The sequence below is a fragment of the Phaenicophaeus curvirostris genome, chromosome 16 (assembly GCF_032191515.1).
Source record: "Phaenicophaeus curvirostris isolate KB17595 chromosome 16, BPBGC_Pcur_1.0, whole genome shotgun sequence".
Taxonomy (NCBI): domain Eukaryota; kingdom Metazoa; phylum Chordata; class Aves; order Cuculiformes; family Cuculidae; genus Phaenicophaeus; species Phaenicophaeus curvirostris.
Window position 1 is genome coordinate 10,423,095 of NC_091407.1, and position 18,061 is coordinate 10,441,155.

General features: G+C 43.9%; 1 protein-coding gene across 3 annotated transcripts; it reads left to right on the plus strand.

Moving 5' to 3' along the window:
- The first annotated feature begins 313 nt into the window (after nucleotides 1-313).
- Nucleotides 314-15,556, plus strand: LOC138727820 (interleukin-9 receptor-like). 3 transcript variants are annotated; one of them, XM_069870619.1, is made up of 9 exons: nucleotides 314-408; nucleotides 8,432-8,522; nucleotides 8,917-9,025; nucleotides 9,974-10,167; nucleotides 10,620-10,756; nucleotides 11,057-11,231; nucleotides 11,451-11,565; nucleotides 12,615-12,699; nucleotides 13,198-15,556. In XM_069870619.1, exons 2-9 carry the CDS (start codon nucleotides 8,444-8,446, stop codon nucleotides 13,747-13,749), a joined length of 1,446 nt encoding a protein of 481 aa, XP_069726720.1. In that variant the 5' UTR covers nucleotides 314-408; nucleotides 8,432-8,443; the 3' UTR covers nucleotides 13,750-15,556. The 3 variants fall into 3 exon arrangements, with proteins under 3 accessions (XP_069726720.1, XP_069726718.1, XP_069726719.1); XM_069870617.1 differs by lacking the exon at nucleotides 314-408 and adding an exon at nucleotides 3,422-3,514; XM_069870618.1 differs by lacking the exon at nucleotides 314-408 and adding an exon at nucleotides 8,195-8,239.
- Nucleotides 15,557-18,061: the final 2,505 nt, after the last annotated feature.

Below are 18,061 nucleotides of genomic sequence, written 5' to 3' on the forward strand. Positions count from 1 at the left end.
GCACTTTTCCTATCAATATCTTTGGATCCTTAAACCCAGCTGTAATTGTTTGTTAATTATGCAGGGTCTCAGCCCTGTCCATGGGGAATGATCAAAACCAATTCTCATATAATTATCACAGACGTCTGTGTGTGTGTCCTAGAGACCAAATGCAACTCAGGTTTCAGAAAGACTTTGCCTTTTCAGGTAGAGTCCGCAAATGATATAATCCTAAACACATATAATTCCAGACATTCTTGCTACCAGGGCTTTCTACTGAATCAGTATCTCTCCTAGCGCTTTCCAAGGGCTTTAATTGAAACACTGAACAGCTTTTAGAACTACGTCAAAATTTCAGAAAGGTTGTCCCACCTGGATGTGCCTGCAACTCCATCTTCTGCCTTGGACTTGGTCTGCTGCAGTTAACGAGTCAGTAGCACAAAGTTTCAGCAATTTCTGGTAGCTAATAAAGCCAACCATGAAACTGCTGCTTGCAATGTAACTGTGAATGTTTCCCTTTGACATCTTTATATCTCTGTTTTGATTAGGATAATTGTAATTAAAAGTTACTGTACTAGTGATATCAAATATGAAGACCTACATCGTACGTAGGCATAGCGCTACTCACCCGTGGCCTGTTTGGCTCCAGAAGTTCTTATACTGAGAGAACCTTTGTGGTGAACTATGTGTGTGTCCAGTGCAGTAATAATCCACTGTGATACCAATAAACTCTCTGCCCTCTCCCCCACCTCTTACCCAAGGCTTTAGCTAACCTCACAGCTCCCTAGACAAGAAGGAGCACTGAGACGAAGAGAATCTGTTTCTTTCACAGGTGAGTGCTGAGAGATGTTTTCCAGGCATCCACAGCACTGGTTTGAATGTTCAGAACAGCCATTGACTCTGCTATATTGATTTGGAACTGACAGGGCTTAGCTTGACTCATTGTGTTATTACTCCCTCAGTATACCCCTAGCTCAAGGGCTCCCTGGGCACTGCACCAAGATATCAGGGTTTTTGGGTTCCTTCCCTCCTTACTTTCAAATTTTCTTGTCATGTTCTGGGATAAATCTCAGAGGTCTTATCTTAGCATGCTGATGTGCCCACCCTGCCATGCTGCAAGAGCTCTGTGTGCCCTCCCGGAGGCAGGTGAGGACCAAGCCTGCTTCACTTCCTTGAGGAGCTGAGCCTGCAATTGCTGTCCTGTGAGGTCTGGTTGCATCGTGCTAATGGCTGTGTGCCTATCTATCAGGCAGAAGCATCACTGGTGGTCTGCAACACGGTCTTTTGCAGCTTCATCTTGCAGCTATCTGCACTTCAGCAACTACGTTGTGGTAACTGGCCTATGGCGGCTTAAGGGAGGAGAGAGAACTTGCTTATCTCCCCAGGGCCCTCTTGCTTCTCAGTTCTGCACACTTCTTGTTTCTGTCAGTATCACTGGCCCCAGAAATGCTGAAAGAGCTTTTTCTGCTATTGCTACACTATCTGGCTGCAAATCTTGTAGAAGGCGGTGGTTTGCTGCTGTGTTGGACTACAAGTTGCCTCTTCATGGCAAAGATGAGCTTTGATACGTGGCATAAGGATATTAAAATAAGAGAGACCGTTCCCTTTGAAGCAAGATGTAACAATGGAGCTTTTGGCCAATGACTTGTTGACACTGTGGATGAGGAGGAGTTTGAGGTGGGTTTTATTCTGTGGCTCCTAGCAGCAAACTGCAAATGTCCATGACCCAGCAACACCTAATTGGGAAAAACTTTGTTTCCTGAGAAATGCTAGATCCATTGGTAGCATCGCAAGCCCATGTTGTGTTGGGTTTGGTGAGGCCTCCCCAAACAAACTGTCTCTAAAAGATCTCACTCCACCCTTCTGTGACCGCAGTAACCCACAGCAGCAGATTCCCTAACAGCAGCATGAAACACAAGAAAGAGTTATGATACAGTTTAATAAAGACATTTGATGCTTAAGTGCTTAGGCAAGCAGGCCTGCTTAAAAGAACAGAGTTTGCAATAGGCTGCCTAAGCCCTTTGCTGGAAGGGAAGCTGTTTAGCCACCCCTACCATGCCTGGGTAACTTAGCCTGGGCTGCAAATGTGAGGTTAGTGATGCACAGAGCAGTGGGGTGAGGTAGTAAGAAGATGCCAGCAGCACCACCTACCTATGTAGACAAAGCCCTCAGATGGCTCTGGTCAGCTGCACTGGGCGCAGTATTTGCAACAATCAGGGACACGATAATGGACTTAAGATGCTCCCTGGCCAGAACAGTGTCCTTTTACCAGGGGGCTTCATGAGCAAAGGAAAGGAGGGAAGTCGAATCTCACAGATTCCTGAGTGACAGTGTCAGGATACAGAAGCAGTCCTGGGCTATAGCACTGACCATCTGCTCTGATAGACTAACACCATGTTCACTAGCCAAGAATGGAACCAGGCAGACAGAGAAGTCTCAGTCTACATGAGCCTATCTCAGACTCAAAAATGTTCATTATCGTACAAGCCAAGGCATGCAGCACAGACAGGGCAAGTGATCCTTCTCCTGTTAACTATGTTTGCCTCTGTAGATAGCAAAACATGCGTTTTGGTACTGGGTTGACAGTAGACAAACAGTGGAGCACTTTTCAAAAAAAAAAAAAAAAAACCCCAAAGAACTTCAAGGTAGATGCAACTTGAAACAAATCACCTGGTGACAAACACTGATCACCTGGTGGAAGCTAATTGTGGGACAGCTATAAATAGGTCCCATAAAACATGAAGGAAGGGTCTGGGTGGCCTTTTAAGAGCAGGAGTTCTGTTAAGGATCTTTGGGCTGAGTGGAACTTGGGGTAAAGGGAAGTATAAAAAAGGCAATTTGAGAGAGTTGTGATGTTCTTAACAGAAATACTGCTCTGTATTTCGGAATAGTAATATGAAAGGAAACCAGGAAAAGAAGCTGACTTGATGGCTCCTGGCTCTAACACTGCCGCAGCAGCATTACAGCTGGGTACAAAAAGATCGGTTCCTTATATGCCCCAGGATCTAGGCAGGGAAGCACTGCAATGCTGGTTTGCCTTCGCTTCCAGAGCTGCCGCGCTAAGCATGGGACAGCAATCAGCTGGGGAGAAAGAGCAGGACAGGGCAGCTCAGGGACACCTCGGGTGTCTGAGCACAGCCGGGCAGAGGACTTGCACGGGAGCAGTTTCATCTCACATCCAGACAGGGATAGGAACTGGATTTAGGTCATTTAGAGCTCTCCTCTTGGCCCTTTTTGTATAAATGTTGCAGAAAGGTACTTTTATATTCAGCAAATTATTTGGCCTTTAAGTGTTAACCCTTTAACAGAAATGCCTCAGTCTCTCCACCACTTATGAGTAATTGCAGATGCAGCTGCCTTAACTCAGTCTGATAATCTGAACAGGTTTTTATTGGTTCTTGAGATTATCTTTATAATCGGGCTCACTAAGCTCTGCTTTATTATGCCACTGCTGCTACTGACTGATCATCAAACCACACAGCCTCAGCTATCAAGGGACAGAAACAGAGCAAAAAGTGAACTTCCCTTTGAGCTGGTAAGACAGTTTAACATATTTCTCCACTATGCGTGCCAGTAAATAACGATAGGATACATCTACTGAGCTAAGATATTCAATAACAATTTCTTTGCCAATATGTGGAATTCTATATTCTTTCTTGTACTAGGAACCTAGAACAACAAAACCACTAGAAGGGTCTTTGCATTTTTGTTCTGCTATTTTGCTGAGCGTAAAACCATGCTGTTGTGTTAATTCTAGTATGGATTGTGCTAGAAAGAAGCACGATCTTGAACAAAGGGTTTGTAGGTACACCGCTCTAACTGAAACAGATGAATGTAAATCAACGCAGCCGAAACAACCCTCTGTTTCGGGCTTCATAGACAAAAATATACTTTTTTTTATGTGTGTATATATATGTGCATACATAAATATATTTAGTACATGTACGAATATCACTTTATTGCAGCAGTCATCCTTTGTAGCAGCTTTTTTTCAGCCTCTGGGATCCAAGTCTGTCAAATCTAAAAGTACATAGCTGTTCATGAGTATCAAATTGTGGAAAAATGGCTCTCAAAGACGAAGGGAGAAAAAGACTGATTATATGGGGCTCTCTACTTTTCTTTAGTGCCGGTTGGTGCTGCCTCTGGAGAAGAGTCAAGCAAAGGAAGGGATTATGGCCAAGGGAGGACAAGTCATTTATGACTAATTGCTAAGATGCATGGGGAGGAAACAGTGTCCAAGGGTCCGGGTTTGCTCTGCCTGCTCTCACTGTGCACCACTCTTTGTACTTTGCTGTGGGAGGAAGAGCAAGCAGAGCACATTTTGGGCCAGCTCACAGCCACTGCCAGATCGGACCCTGAAGCTTCTCACTGCTGTTCTTGTCTTACTTATAGTCATCCAAAGGTTGGAGACAAACAGGTCCTTTTTTGTGTCCATCATCTTGAACCCGTTAAGATTCTCTACACAATCCTTCTCTCTTCTATCTTCCTTTCTCTATCATATCAAACATAATTTTCTTGTCCTCACTTTCAGCATCGCTGACAGACTCTCCTTGTCCTCTTGTTATCTCTCACTTCCGTATCAAGAAGTCGAAGCTTCCATGTCCCGCTAGATTGTCAAATCAACTTCTCCTAGCCTTCCTCCATGCTCCTGCTTACACACTGAAGGTGCTGCCTACAATTCTCTTGAGCTACCTCAACCTCATTCTCCAAGTCCCTCCTTAAAACCCTGCTCTGCTGAGTTGCTAAAATCCCAGATGATATCTAGGCTACCTCTGTGCTAAGACTGTGCTTCCACCTTCTTGTATTACTTCTCTCTCAGTGGTATCTATCACATAATTTATTTTGCCCTGTAAGTTCTTAAAAGCACAGGCCATATTTTTGTTGTGTGTTCTACTGGACTCCAAAAGCAGAGGTTAGCCAGAACTTTGAATGTGGATTTCTGGTAATACAAATAGTATAGCAATAAGAGTTATCACCTCTTTCTATTGACAGGCAGCTAAGAGCATTTAGAAAATCTGTGTTGGACAAATACTGGTTAAAATTACTTGAAATTACTTTTGGGAAACAGAGGCAGCTGATGGAACCACAGGAGGGGAGGGGGAAGGCGGCATGGCTGCAAGGCCTCATTTCCACAAGCAGACAACAGGCAGAAGAACCCTTAAAGCATACAGAAAGGATGGAGACACCATTTACAACCAGCTTGAGACCCCCCTGGACCTTGAGGTCACTAGTCCACTTCTGGTGCTGAGCCTGGATTGGTGGCAGCATTCCTGGTGTATCATTCCAGGGCTTTCTCTCACACATTTGGTCTTATTCTTTCCTGCAGAGCGAAGGGGGTTCTTCCTTGCCCCAGCTCCTCCCACACCTACAGTTTTCACAGGGCTTTTCTGCCTTCACTGGCAGCTCAGCAGTGTTGCAGAAACTGAGTGTTAAAGAAAAAGCATCAAGCATCTTGACTAGCAAGTTGATTTTTCTTCCAAAGCCCCAGCTGCTGTAACAGTGCCCTTGCTGCTAGCACTGGACGTAGGGCACACCAGCAAGATGGTGCAATAGCGCTGCCACCTTATTGGTTTCTGCTTGGTTCCTGGCTTGATAATCAGCTTCTTGCTTTTCTCCTGCTGCAGAAAGAACTGGCAGTGTTCAGAGATGATGGTCACTGGGAAGAAGGATGGATGCCTGCTATGTCACCAAGGATCCCTTCACCCATCCATTCTCACTGAAATTGAAAAGTGCATTTGCACTTGCCTCATTTTTGTCCCATTCTGTGGCTGTCTGCTGTCCAGCACCAAAGGAGCTGAGGTTTGAATTGACCATGTCCTTTTGGCTACATTTGGCTTCAAAAGGCCACATGGCTTTCAAAACCTTCATGTTGACCTACGTAAGAGGAAGAGAATTTCACCAAAGCAGTCATTTTCTTCTGGGACTTGCCAAGACAGCTCATCTGTTGTCAAGCTGGGCTGTCATCAGCTCAACCCACCCTAGGATAATGTGGCAATTCTTTACCCACAGCTGAATGACTTAAATGAGGTGGAAAGCACAGTGAGTATGAAAGATGAGAAAAGGCATTGGAACATCTCTAGTATTGTAGCAAGGTTTGCAGTTATTTTCTTGCAAGGTCAAACTCATTGCAAGCATCATCAGATGTTATTCAATGACCTCATTATTATACCTCTATGCTTGCAATTAGTATTCCCCTCTGTTAAAATTTGCATTTAAACATGCTATATTTGTTCCTAGGTGAGCTAAAGAGCCAGGAAGTGCCTGACGCGCTTCAAACATTGCAGAACTGAACAAAGAATTTCTTATAGGAGTGTATCAAATGAGTATAAATTACCTGGAAACAGTCTGTCCTGATTTAGTTCTCTTGACCGATGTTTGTTTGTCTGTGTGCCTGAACAAGTTCTTGTAAGCATATGTATAATTCTACCTAACGCAGCGCACACTATTTCATATTTTGTCAGTCAGTCTTACTGTATTTATCACAGGGATCATACGTAACCCTGATTAGAATGATAAGCAGGAAAGATATCGTGCCTCCCAACCTCCCTCAGCTGAAATCAGCTAATGGTGACACTTCCTCTTGCCAACCCCCGCACTGAGGAAGGTCTGCAGCAAAACAGGATATTTATAAAAAAATCAAAATGAGGAGGTGGTAGAGTGTAAACCAGAAAGATTCCTTTTCTCTTCATCAGTTTCTGAAACATTGTAATTATTTTACTATTTTATTTGGAAAAGGGACACCATAAGTAGGCATAGTGACAGGAAAGAGGTTGAGGCATGGATGCTGCTGTCTAGCTTCACGGAACAGAATCATAGAATAGTTAGAGTTGGAAGGGACCTTAAAGATCATCTAGTTCCAACCCCCCTGCCATAGGCAGGGGCACCTCCCACTAGATCAGGTTACCCAAGGCCCCATCCAACTGGGCCTTGAAAACCTCCAGGGATGGGGCATCCACAACTTCCCTTGGCAACCTGTTCCGGTGTCTCATAACTGTCATGGTGAAGAAATTCTTCCTAATGTCTGGTCTAAATCTGCCCTTTTCCAGTTTATATCCATTCCCCCTTGTCCTATTACCACAAGCCTTTATGAATAGTTCCTCTCCAGCTTTCTTGTAGGCTCATTTCATGTACTGGGAGGTCGCTCTAAGATCTCCTTGGAGCCTTCTCTTCTCCAGGCTGAACAAGCCCAACTCTCTCAGCCTGTCTTCATAGGGAAGGTGCTCCAGCCCTCTGATCATATTTGTAGCCCTCCTCTGGACCCATTCCAACAGCTCCTCATCCTTCTTACGTTGAGGATTCCAGAACTGGACACAGTACTCCAGATGAGGTCTCACAAGGGAGGAACAGAGGGGCAGAATCACTTCCCTCGACCTGCTCGCCAGGCTTCTTTTGATGCAGCCCAGGAAACAGTTGACCTTCTGGGCTCCAAGTGCACATTGCTGTCTCATGTCGAGCTTCTCATTGACTAGCACCCCCAAGAAATCTGGGACTGGAAGGATCCTCTTGGTCATGGAATCCAGTTCCTGCTACTGTAGCCATCAGGTCATTTCATCTCTTCAGTAAAACAATCCTAATGATTGAATTATCACACCCCTTGCAAAGCAGAGGCTCTTTCTCACTCGCTTCTACTCCAGAACACTTCAGACCCTTTGTTTACTGAAAACCATGATCTCACTCTATAGGCAGGCTCTGCACATTGGTCTTGTCCTAATGCTGCATTTGGTGTCTCTTCTGTCCTGACACTTCTCTCTCCCTTTTCCCAAGCTGCTTCTGAAAGAGAGATCATAACCCCTGGCAAACTTTGGTTGCTCTTTCTTTTGTGCAATAACTAAGCCAAGCTCTTTCAAGACAGAACATTCTCACAGCCTCTCCTTACCCCAGCACTAGAGGTCAGTTCAGTGTCCCTCAAGGGAAAAAAGAACCATCACTAAGGGTAGGCAGCAGTGCTTTCAGCAGGTGACCACTGCTGATGGACAGGCTTACGAGAGAAAAATCTATTGAAGCCTTGAATACACAGAAATTGTCTGCTCCAGGAGGCCCTTGAGCTGCAAATGTCTGGAGGCTGAGAATGTTCTCAAAGAACATCTATGCTTCCTCTATTGCTACAGTTTTCTCTAAGCATCTGGTTTTGGTTACTGTCAAAAACAGGACACAGGGAAATGAACATTTGTTCCAACCCACTCTGCTGCTCTTAAATAGTCATAAACCAGATGCCAAAATATACAGGAAGAAGTAACACTCCCCCATCCCCAACTGAATGGTAGGAATTCAAGAGTTCCTTTCAGGTAGAAAAGGAGCCGTTCCCATGGAAGAAATTATATAGCTGAGTTGGTGCCCTGTCTGACAGAGTCAAGGTCGGCTTGTGTTGGGGCTGGCAGAAGCACCCAGCTAAAGCTTCAGCCTGCTGGTGCAAATACTGACAAAGCTGCTTCTCCCAGTTTCTCTCTTTCAGGTGCTGTCTGGAATGGGAGGAGATGTGCGGCAGCGGGGCCTCCAGCTGTGCCTCACTGCTGTGCTGCTCCTTGGTGGAGGAAGAGCGAGAGGTAAGAGGAGATCTGGAACAGCTCCGCTGTGGGAAGAGAGGCATGTGCACGTACTCCTTTTTCATTCACAGACCCTAAAGTACGCAACACGAGACTTCGTGACTGCCCTTCCCCGGGAAGTGGCACAGCTGGCTGGCAGCACCAGGCCTGGGTAACTGAGCACATGTTGGGCAACCTGGTCAGCAGAAAAATGTAGCCACTGCCCAAGGTCCCTGCCCTAAGATCTTATACTCATCTCACTCAGTACAGCGGGATATAATAGAGGAAGAACATCATGAGGAAGGGTAGATTAGGTGTTAGTAGAGGAAGCACTAGTGAGTAAATGCATTTGAGGTACCAAGTGAACCCTCCTCAGGCGGTACAAGAACGAGGCTCTCGTTTCCTTCCTCTGCAGAGTTCCCTGGCATCCTGAGCTGCCTGAATAACTACGTGACTACCGTGAGCTGCATGTGGGCAGTGGAGGAGCCCATGGGTGACGGACCTTTCTACCTGCATTTCACCAAGTAAGAGCTGTATTCCAAGTGCTGTCTGAGGCAGCCCCAGCCCCAGCATGGGCAGGACAGCAAAGAGAAGCAGAGGTGGGATCTGGGGGGCTTCCAGAGCCAATGGCTACACTAGATAATTGACTTCATTGCTCTCTACAACTACCTGAAAGGAGGTTGAGGAGAGGAGGGTGCTGGCCTCTTCTCCCAAGTGACAGGGGACAGGACAAGAGGGAATGGCCTCAGGCTCCACCAGGGGAGGTTCAGGCTGAACATTACGAAAAAATTTTTCACAGAAAGGGTCATTGGGCACTGGAACAGGCTGCCCAGGGAGGGGGTTGATTCACCTTCCCTGGAGGTGTTTAAGGGATGGGTGGACGAAGCGCTGAGGTTGGACTCGATGATCCAGTGGGTCTTTTCCAAGCTGGTGGTGATTCTATGATTATTCTTTGGAGTTATTTCCCCAAGATGATGTTTTCTGTCATTCATCCTGTTATGCTGGGCTGAAGCTTGTGACTGTTTAACAAACACACAAAAAAACCCAACAAACCAACCTCTGCCATGTTTTGCTGGCACTACTGTTTTGATCATAGCAAAAGAGGATTTAATGTACAACTCCTTAGCTTAGTGCTGTCCCCTTGTAACTGACTGCCCACCCACACCAGCTGCTTTCCTGGCAGCAACGCAGAGAGGCCCTCTTGCGTTCAGAGGGTGCAGGGGGCAGGTATTGGGTGCTGTATCAGCTCCTTGGAGGTTTGGTGCTCTCAGCAGGGAGGGGATGAAGGAGCCTCCTTCCTCCCTCTTCACTCCTGCTGTGCAGCCAGCTTTAGCATTGCTTTCTCTACTGTCTGCGCCAAAGAGGTTCATGATCTTCTGGAATGTGGTGCTGTGCTGAACTGCCACCCATCTTTCATAAACTGAAAAGCACTTAGTCATATGACTTAAAAGAAGCCCTTTTTATTTTTCTAGCCTCTGGTCAAAGGGTCACAACGCCAGCTGCAAACTGACCGCCGGAGAGAGTATGCAGGATCAGTACCACTGCACAATCCGTTTAGCCAGCCAGATCTTGGAAACAGATGGTTATACAGTCTCCCTCCAAGGCAACTTCTTTGGGCGTAATCACACGTACATCACCTTTCCAGAGTACAATCCCCGCAAGCACAGTAAGTATTCACCAGTGCAGCTGTGGGCTGAGGCTCTGCCTATCAGCTCTGGGGTAGGCCTGATGGTGCTGTCTAACAAGGGGTGTCTAAAAGACAGCAGGAGAAAATAATGGAAACAAGCCAGACTGCCCATCCCTGGAGACCGCACTTTATGGTTTTCAGTAGGGATGCAGTCCTGGTGTCTCTCCATTCTGACTTCTCCAGGACTTCAGAGAGGGCTTGCTCTGGAGCCCCTTTCAAGTACTCTTCTTACCTGCATCACAGAATCATAGGATGGTTTGGGTTGGAAGGGGCTTTAAAGCCCATCCAGATAATTTGGTCTACTGCTGGTCTTACTAGCACCCTTTAAACCCAGCTTTAGCTTGAAAACTTTAGTCAGCCTGGTATCATGCATCTCTTCCTGTGTGCTCATGTCACAAATACCATGAAAAAAACTGTCTCTCTATTTGCAGTAAAGCTTGATCCACCTTTCAACATTGAGAGCAACATCACTGCCAGCCAGTGTCACATACAGTGGAGTGTGCCTTGGCACCTTGAGGAAATTCTGCAGTACGAGTTGCAGTATAAGGAGTACAGCATGTCCTGGGAGGTAACCGGATGAGGCATACGCTGATACTGCTGTGCTTTGGGTGCAATGGCCTTGCTGCTCAGCTCAGTGCCTTCTGGCAGCTGGCTGTTTTCAGGCTGAAAGATTGTATATAAAATATCAATACTAAAGATAAATAAATCTTCTGAACCCTGCATTCAGAAGTCATTCATTATCGTGCAGTCCCTCTTCTTGCATCCAAGAAAGGAGGATTTAAAAGAGAAAAGTGTGTGGGAAGGAGTATTTAAAAGACCATTCCTTTGCCCAGCCTTGTTAACAGAAATTCTTTGTAATACTTCGCAGGTTGCCTTGAACAAGACACTACCCAGTTCACTGCCACAGATCAAAATAGAATTAACAGAGCTTCACAGTGGCATCACTTACATTGCACGAGTTCGCTGCAAAGTTTCTGAAAATGAGGATTCGTACAGTAGCCAGTGGAGTGAGTGGAGCCAGACAACAGTGTTTCAAAGAGCAGGTGAAAATAATCTTGCTTTTAACCTTCATTCATCTCTTTTCATGTCCATGAAAGGGAAGATACCTGGTAAAATGAAGCTTTTCATATCAGAACTAGCTTCCTTCAGGTTTTCATAGCCAAATGACTTTCCTTGAGGTCTTTAGTGGCCTGTTTCATTTGCATTGCTTTGTTGGTAGCTTGACTTCTTATCAAATATTTTTGTGCTTTTTTTTTTTCTAGATGTACCAAAACTGTCTGAAAAAATCCTGATTACCAGAACTATGCAGTTCTTGATCATTCCTCTAAGTTTTGGCACTCTACTGTATTTATTCTGGAACTTCAATCTTTCTTCAAGGTGTGTTTATAGTTTTTCATTAAGTTCCCCCCGATCTTTAAAGTCTTAAGATGGTAAATCGAGTGTCCTTATATCCCTTTTGTTTTCTGTTTGTGCTGCCCAGGCTCAATCACTTTCAAAAGCTCTTTTGACAATATTGAGACATGACATGGTTTTTGGCTGATGATAATTAATGCTCCACTACACAATCCTTTGAGGAGACCAAAGTGCTTTGTGGCCACCTGAACTCAGTTAAAGCTCAAGGTTGAGGGTCTCTTGAAGTTAAAAAAACTTAAACCCATGGAACTTTTTGTTAAGTTTCATGTAAAATTAAAAGCGCGAGTACACAGCAATGCATACAGGCGGTTAAACTGATGCAAACGATAAACTACTTGTGACATATCTGGCAGTAGTCAGTACGTAAAATACCAATACAGGCAAACTACACTGACTTGAATTCAGTGTTTCTAGGACCAGGTGACAGAGAGAAAAGAAGTGTCTCTAGAACCTTGGTTCAATCATCCTCTGCGATTTGTTATGCTGGCAAAGCAAAAGTAAATCTTCTACCTCTTCCTTTTCTGCCTTGACAAACATCATCCTGCGCCACATACATGTTGCTCTCAAAGAAGAAGAATACATGCCCATATGATAAAATATTTTTACAGGATTGACTCTAATAAAGAGACTAGGATGTCTGGCAGAACTTCTTTCTAAATGGAATGAGATTAGAACTCTAAAACACTTTCAGAAACAGTGGTTTAGACCAAATAAGTTGCTAAATAAATGTGTAAGTAGCTCAATAAATATGAGTAACAGGATGGTGTTAAGTGTGTGGCATATAGCATTCCTCAGGAAATTTTAGGACCACTTCAGGTTAGAAATATTAAACATACGCATAAGAGGCAGATAGACAATTGCATGAGGTGTCAGAAACTATTGAAATGAATGGGCCTCTTATGTAACCTTTCTAAAGTAGGTGTGGGGCTTTCATCTAAATAGTGTGTTATATCATAGAGACAGAATACAGAAAAATTGTTGGTTTTATTTTAAGTGCTGTTTTCTCACTTCAGGGCAAAAAGCCTCTCTTGCTTTAACATTCCCACGCCAGCTGCTTTCTTTCAGCCACTCTATGATCTGCACAATGGGAACTTTAAGGTAAGAAATAAGTTTCACCTCTGACCCTTGGTGCATGAGGGAGGGATTTTTTTTACCCTGGGACTAATCATGCTAGGTCCTGAGCAGAATGACTGACACACAGGCATGTTCTTACGGGGAGTTTACAGTTTCTCAGTTTTCTGCCTGCATATTCTAGCTGCACCACCAGACCTTCTGTCCAGATTGTCTCTCCTTAGAAATAAAACCTCTCCAGTCACATACTCCTTATCCATGCTGAAAATGAAGGGGGCACTCTGTCTTTGCAAAGCCAAAGCAATACAAGCAGCTTCCAGTATCTTCTGGAGGTGAAATCTTGACAATTTCTGGCAAAATCTTGTGAAGCTAGCAGCCAGGTTCTCTACCCCACTACTCTGATTTTGCCCAGTAGATGTACACTAAACCTCTGGATTATCATGCCGAAGCCATATAGAAAGAGCTGTTATTTTGCAAGTTCCAGCCCTAAGCAAAATGCCCTGAACTTATTGATCCTTTCACTAGGACTGGGTTGGACCTAATGACACTTGTACCCAACTCAGAAGAGAAGAGGCCAGCAACTCAAACAAAGTGATTGCAGATGGAGTTTCTGATTTAAACAGCCAAGAACTGATTTCCCAGATCTTCTTGAAACCTATGGAAAGCACAAATCTGATTGCTGCAGAAGAAAACTTTGCATTTGTCTCACGTGCAAGCTGGCAGTATGTTCCCAGCAGGTATGTAAGAGCAGAAGAGAGAGACCTGAGGCTGGGACTATTATCTGCACAAAACCACGCTGATGAGACAGTTGGCCTGAAAATCTCTGAAATATTTAAAGCCAACCTTGAGAGCCCTAGCATGGGAAGGAATTATCCTTCTCACTCACAGCACAGGAAGGATGACTTCCTTATGCTTCAGGAATCCTTGGAGATAGCAAATGTACCCTTCAGCAGTAGTGACTATTGTACTTTGTGTGACAATGATACCACAGGAGGTCTGATTTCTGCTGAACTACTGAAGCTCTCCAATGGTAGCAGTTTTGTCAAACATCAGAATGACCAGAGTGACCTTCCCTGAGAAAAACTGCCTGCAAAGATCTTTAAATTGTCCTCTCACCTCCCGACACTGGATTCCCGAGTGGCTTAAATGGTGACCGTGCAGATAATTACAAACGTGTCACTTTTAGGTATATTTCTGTACTTCAAAAGTAGATTGTGACCAACTCCTCTGGCTAGCAAAAGCCACCCATACAGGAGTGGCAAGGATGCTGTCTCAGGAGACACATGATGGTGACTTTCCTACACGGACCCCCTGGCAGCAGCAGAGGTCCAGCAACCCCTGCATCTGAGAGAGCCACAGCAGACCTGCTGGCTTTCCTCAGGAAGAGCTAGGGGAATTGTGTGCCTCTCGCTGCCCCGCAAGATGATGCTTTCCAAATTTCCTTGTGAGAAAATAGCTCAGCACTGCTCTCGTTAGATAGCTCTTTCCTCACTGCAAATTGGATTAACCCAATATTTTCTCAATCCTAACCACTAGCACCTGCTGTACTGGGAAGCAGCAGTGTTTGCAATGTGCTGGACCATGGTTTAGACTCAAGCATTCCTTGCAAACTATGTACAATTATTTGTAAAACCATGATAAACAATTTTTGCTAAAAAGGATAATTTTGCTTCATAATATGATGCTGATGACTTCAAATCATTCCTGAGTTCATCAGAATTTATAATTACACTATTTAAAGGTAATAAGGCAGCGGGCCCTGTTTGTTATTATCCTGAGGGGCTGTGATTTTTTGTTTTGCAGTAACTAAGCCCCATGTAATGCTTTGATTTTAACAAAAAAAATATTCCAAGGTTAAGTGGCTGGGCTGGTCTAAAAGGAGAAATGTGAAAAGCAAGAATAGCACAAATGAGCTTTATTTAACCACAGAAGAAGACAGGCCCACTGCATCTCCAGGGCTTTCACTATTTCACCAGAACTGAGGAGTCCTTACTCTACCTGTTCAACAGGTACAGTCTTTCTGAGCCAAATTTCTGGAGTTGCCCTAGACATAGAAAATCCTATATATATAATTGATTACCGACCAAGCAAATTCATGGAGTCTTAGTTACACCTCCTAGATTTAAAGGGCTTGACAGTTTCAGCGAGCACCCTGAGACGTGTACATGTGCATCTATACCAAAGGGGATTATTTCTGACAATACAAAGAAAGATTTCAGTTATAACTAACAAAGCAGATTGAGACACCCTTCCTAAAAATGTGTGCCAAAGCAGAGAACTACAGTAGGAGGACTTTGCCTGGGAGAAAAGCAGTGACAGAATGAGCAGTTCACATCCAGCTCGTGTGACAGCCACAGAAGGTGCCAGCAGTGATTTGTTTTCAGTGTTGTAAGCAAAGGGCTTTTCTCAAAAAATGTTTCTTTTCTGGTCCTTTGACCTTTTTATCTTGTAAAAACTATATTTAAGGATGCTTTTTATACTATGCCACAATCTAATGGCAGGAGACGAATGTGATGTTACTGTCATTAACAGTTGCTAGTGTCTCAAACTTCAAATCTTCAGCATCAGAGGGATGCTTTCTGAAATTCAGATAAATTGTATCTTAAAACTCTCAGACCTTGACAGTGCTTGCTTGACACGTCTGCACAGGCTGAATCAATCTCACAAAGTCTTGTTCAGTTCACAAGGTATTCTGTACAGGTAATACTAGCAAAAGGAGAGTGGGAACAATTGTATTCAGACAGGAGTAAGGAGCAGGGGGTCAGGCTATGGGAGGGAGAGCACAAAACTTACTGAGTTAAAGAAGCTCTAACGACTTTGAGCTGCTTCTGCTTTTATGCAGCTACTTATAAAATGGGGAAAGTGCAAAGAGGAACAGTACCACAGCAAAATTAGTTGTTGTAGCTAGAAAAGGGAAAAAAAAAAAAAAAGAACAAAATGCCTCTGCTTTATTATTAGATCTTTGGAACAATGAAAAACTAATTTTTTTTCTAGAAAAGCAATGTATGAAAGCTCATTTTTTTTTTCCTCTCCTTTTGCTTGTGTTTTTGTTTTGAGTTTAGGTTTTGTTGTTTGGGTTTTTGACAATGTGTTTGAGGCTGATATTAGGTTCGAGCTATGTTTTTTCACAGCTTCTCCCAGAATCTCTGAACTGGCTCAGAGGCAAACCTCAGCCTTAAGTGTGATATACATCCCTCTGGTGGAGAACTACCATCCTAGTAAGGACACATAATGTATCTTGTGATCAAGCCTTTGAAGCCTTTCATTTCTTGGGACAATGCTATGGGTATCATCTGCAGCCAGAACGAGGTGACCACTATTTTCCCCTTTCTTTTCTTCCTGTTGAGTTTCATCAGAGAAAGTAGTTTTAAAGCATTACTTAAATATCTTTTGAATCACCAAGGAGTTGAAAATGTTCTGTGACAAAGATTTTGGTTTAGTTGTGGGTTTGATTTTTTTGTTTGATTTTTTCCTTAAAGTAAATAAAATAGAAGAACTAGCACTGTATGATTACTCACAAGTAAATAAAGCAGAGGAATTAATGCAGACTTTGATTTTTCAGAAGTTAGGGCCTGAGAGCTTTGGAAAGGACTTTAGTTTAGCAAACATTGACTACCTGAATCATTACTAAAAGTTGGCTTGAAAACATCGTAAAAGAAGTAGGAGAGGGAAGAACTAAATGCTCTCCTTAGTTTGCAGACTAAAGCACTAAGCCAGTGCTGCTGCTACCACCATCAACAAGAAAGGGGACAAGAAGGCACCTGCGTGAAGATGTATTTTACAACTCATAAAGGCAAGGAGAACCGGCACGGTGAGCTATCCCATAGTGTGTGTGTAGCACGTGAGAACCAATTCAGTTCTGGTAGTGATAGAAACTGTATCTCCATCAGACACCCTGCTATCTAGTCATCTGCATGCTCATTTCAAGAGGACTAAGAAGATCAGTCTGCATGTTTCTCAACAGTAAAGGTATCACGGCACTGACACAAACTCATTTTGAAAGAGCAACAAACAAGTCACAAACCTTAAGACAGCACTCGATCTGTTGTGCCCCCTGTTAGGATGACTTGTCTTCACAGTGTGGCTTCTAATGCATCAAAGCAAAAGGCAAGTGTGAAGTATTGCTGTTTGGCATGCTGAAACATTCCCCACGGCCCTGAGCTTCAGGGCTTAAGATCATTGATCTGCAAATTCCCGCTTAAAGGTGCAGAAACCTAGCCTGTGAAAGCAATCTTTTTTCCTGAGACTGCCATTATGGCCCAATAAAGCCATATGTCTTTTCCTGGCTAAGTAAGCAGGTGGGAGAAGTGTAATTCCAGAAGCAAGAGAAACTAGCTTGTTCTTTTTAGTTTACTTTTTTTAAGTTTGGCCATTGCGTAAACAAAGGACAGAGAATGTTGGTTAGGCTCAGAGCAGCACCTCTTACTAACTGCCCAATGTGAACTATCAGTTCCAGCTCCACAGCCCTATCCCTCAATCTTTCCTGCAGTGCTCCTGTGAGTCATGAATCCTGTGCTGTTGAAGCCTTTCTCTATCACCACAGGCCTTTCCAGACAAGCATATCTCCCTGAGTCTTCCAGCACCCCTCAGCAGAGTGCATGTCCTCTCACAGAGCCACCCACATGTTCGTTCATCTAGCCGGTAAAAACACCAACAAGTTAAAATAGCCTGTTAAATCTTCAGTAATTTAATCTGATCTACAGATCTGTTCCTGCTAGAGGCACAGCAATTCTGAAGGCAGAGCCACTAATAAAGTACAGAGATCGAAACTATCAGTTCTAAAGCAAGAATCATAATGTTTGATGACATTCATATTTATGTCCTGGTGATCATAATTGGAAAAGAGGAGAGGATGTTCTTTTTATGCTAGGAAAAGGAATGAACACATAGCAGGGAGTGGTTTGCTTGTTTTTAACAACATGCAAGCCCCGATGAAGTTGCAACACAAAACTGTAGCACTTGGATTGCTTCTCCCTTGATGCTCATGGAACCAAGTTAATTGACAAAATCCAAAATCTCAGTGTCAAATCTTATTATTTTAGGGGGGGTGAACAGATCGATTTCATCAACACACTTCCTGTTTTCAGCACATATTGGAACGCAGCAGCCAAACCGCCGTGACAGCATCAGCTGTAGACATCACATGCATGTGGCCCTGTATTACGCAGTATCACCTCTGTCTAGAAGCAGTGAATTTACGTTAATATGATACTGCAGGCCCAAAACAATATGGCTTTTTGAGCCAAGCTGATTCACATGAAGCCAAATACAGGCACTGACAGAGCTCACTACAGTCTAAACACAAGTAGTGAGTTGTCTTCTGTGTTATCTTTTTCTAATGTGGTCTGCCAAATGCTGAAAAAGTTGTATGTCATTGGCAAGTCTAAAT

What these genes read in the sequence shown, in the direction of transcription:
- LOC138727820 (XM_069870617.1), top strand. Translation starts at nt 3,422, where the DNA reads ATGCCACTGCTGCTACTGACTGATCATCAAACCACACAGCCTCAGCTA. An exon ending in GTGAACTTCCCTTTGAGCTG is followed by an intron (nt 3,515 to 8,431) that starts GTAAGACAGTTT and finishes TCTCTCTTTCAG; the next exon opens with GTGCTGTCTGGAATGGGAGG. An exon ending in GTACAATCCCCGCAAGCACA is followed by an intron (nt 10,168 to 10,619) that starts GTAAGTATTCAC and finishes CTCTATTTGCAG; the next exon opens with TAAAGCTTGATCCACCTTTC.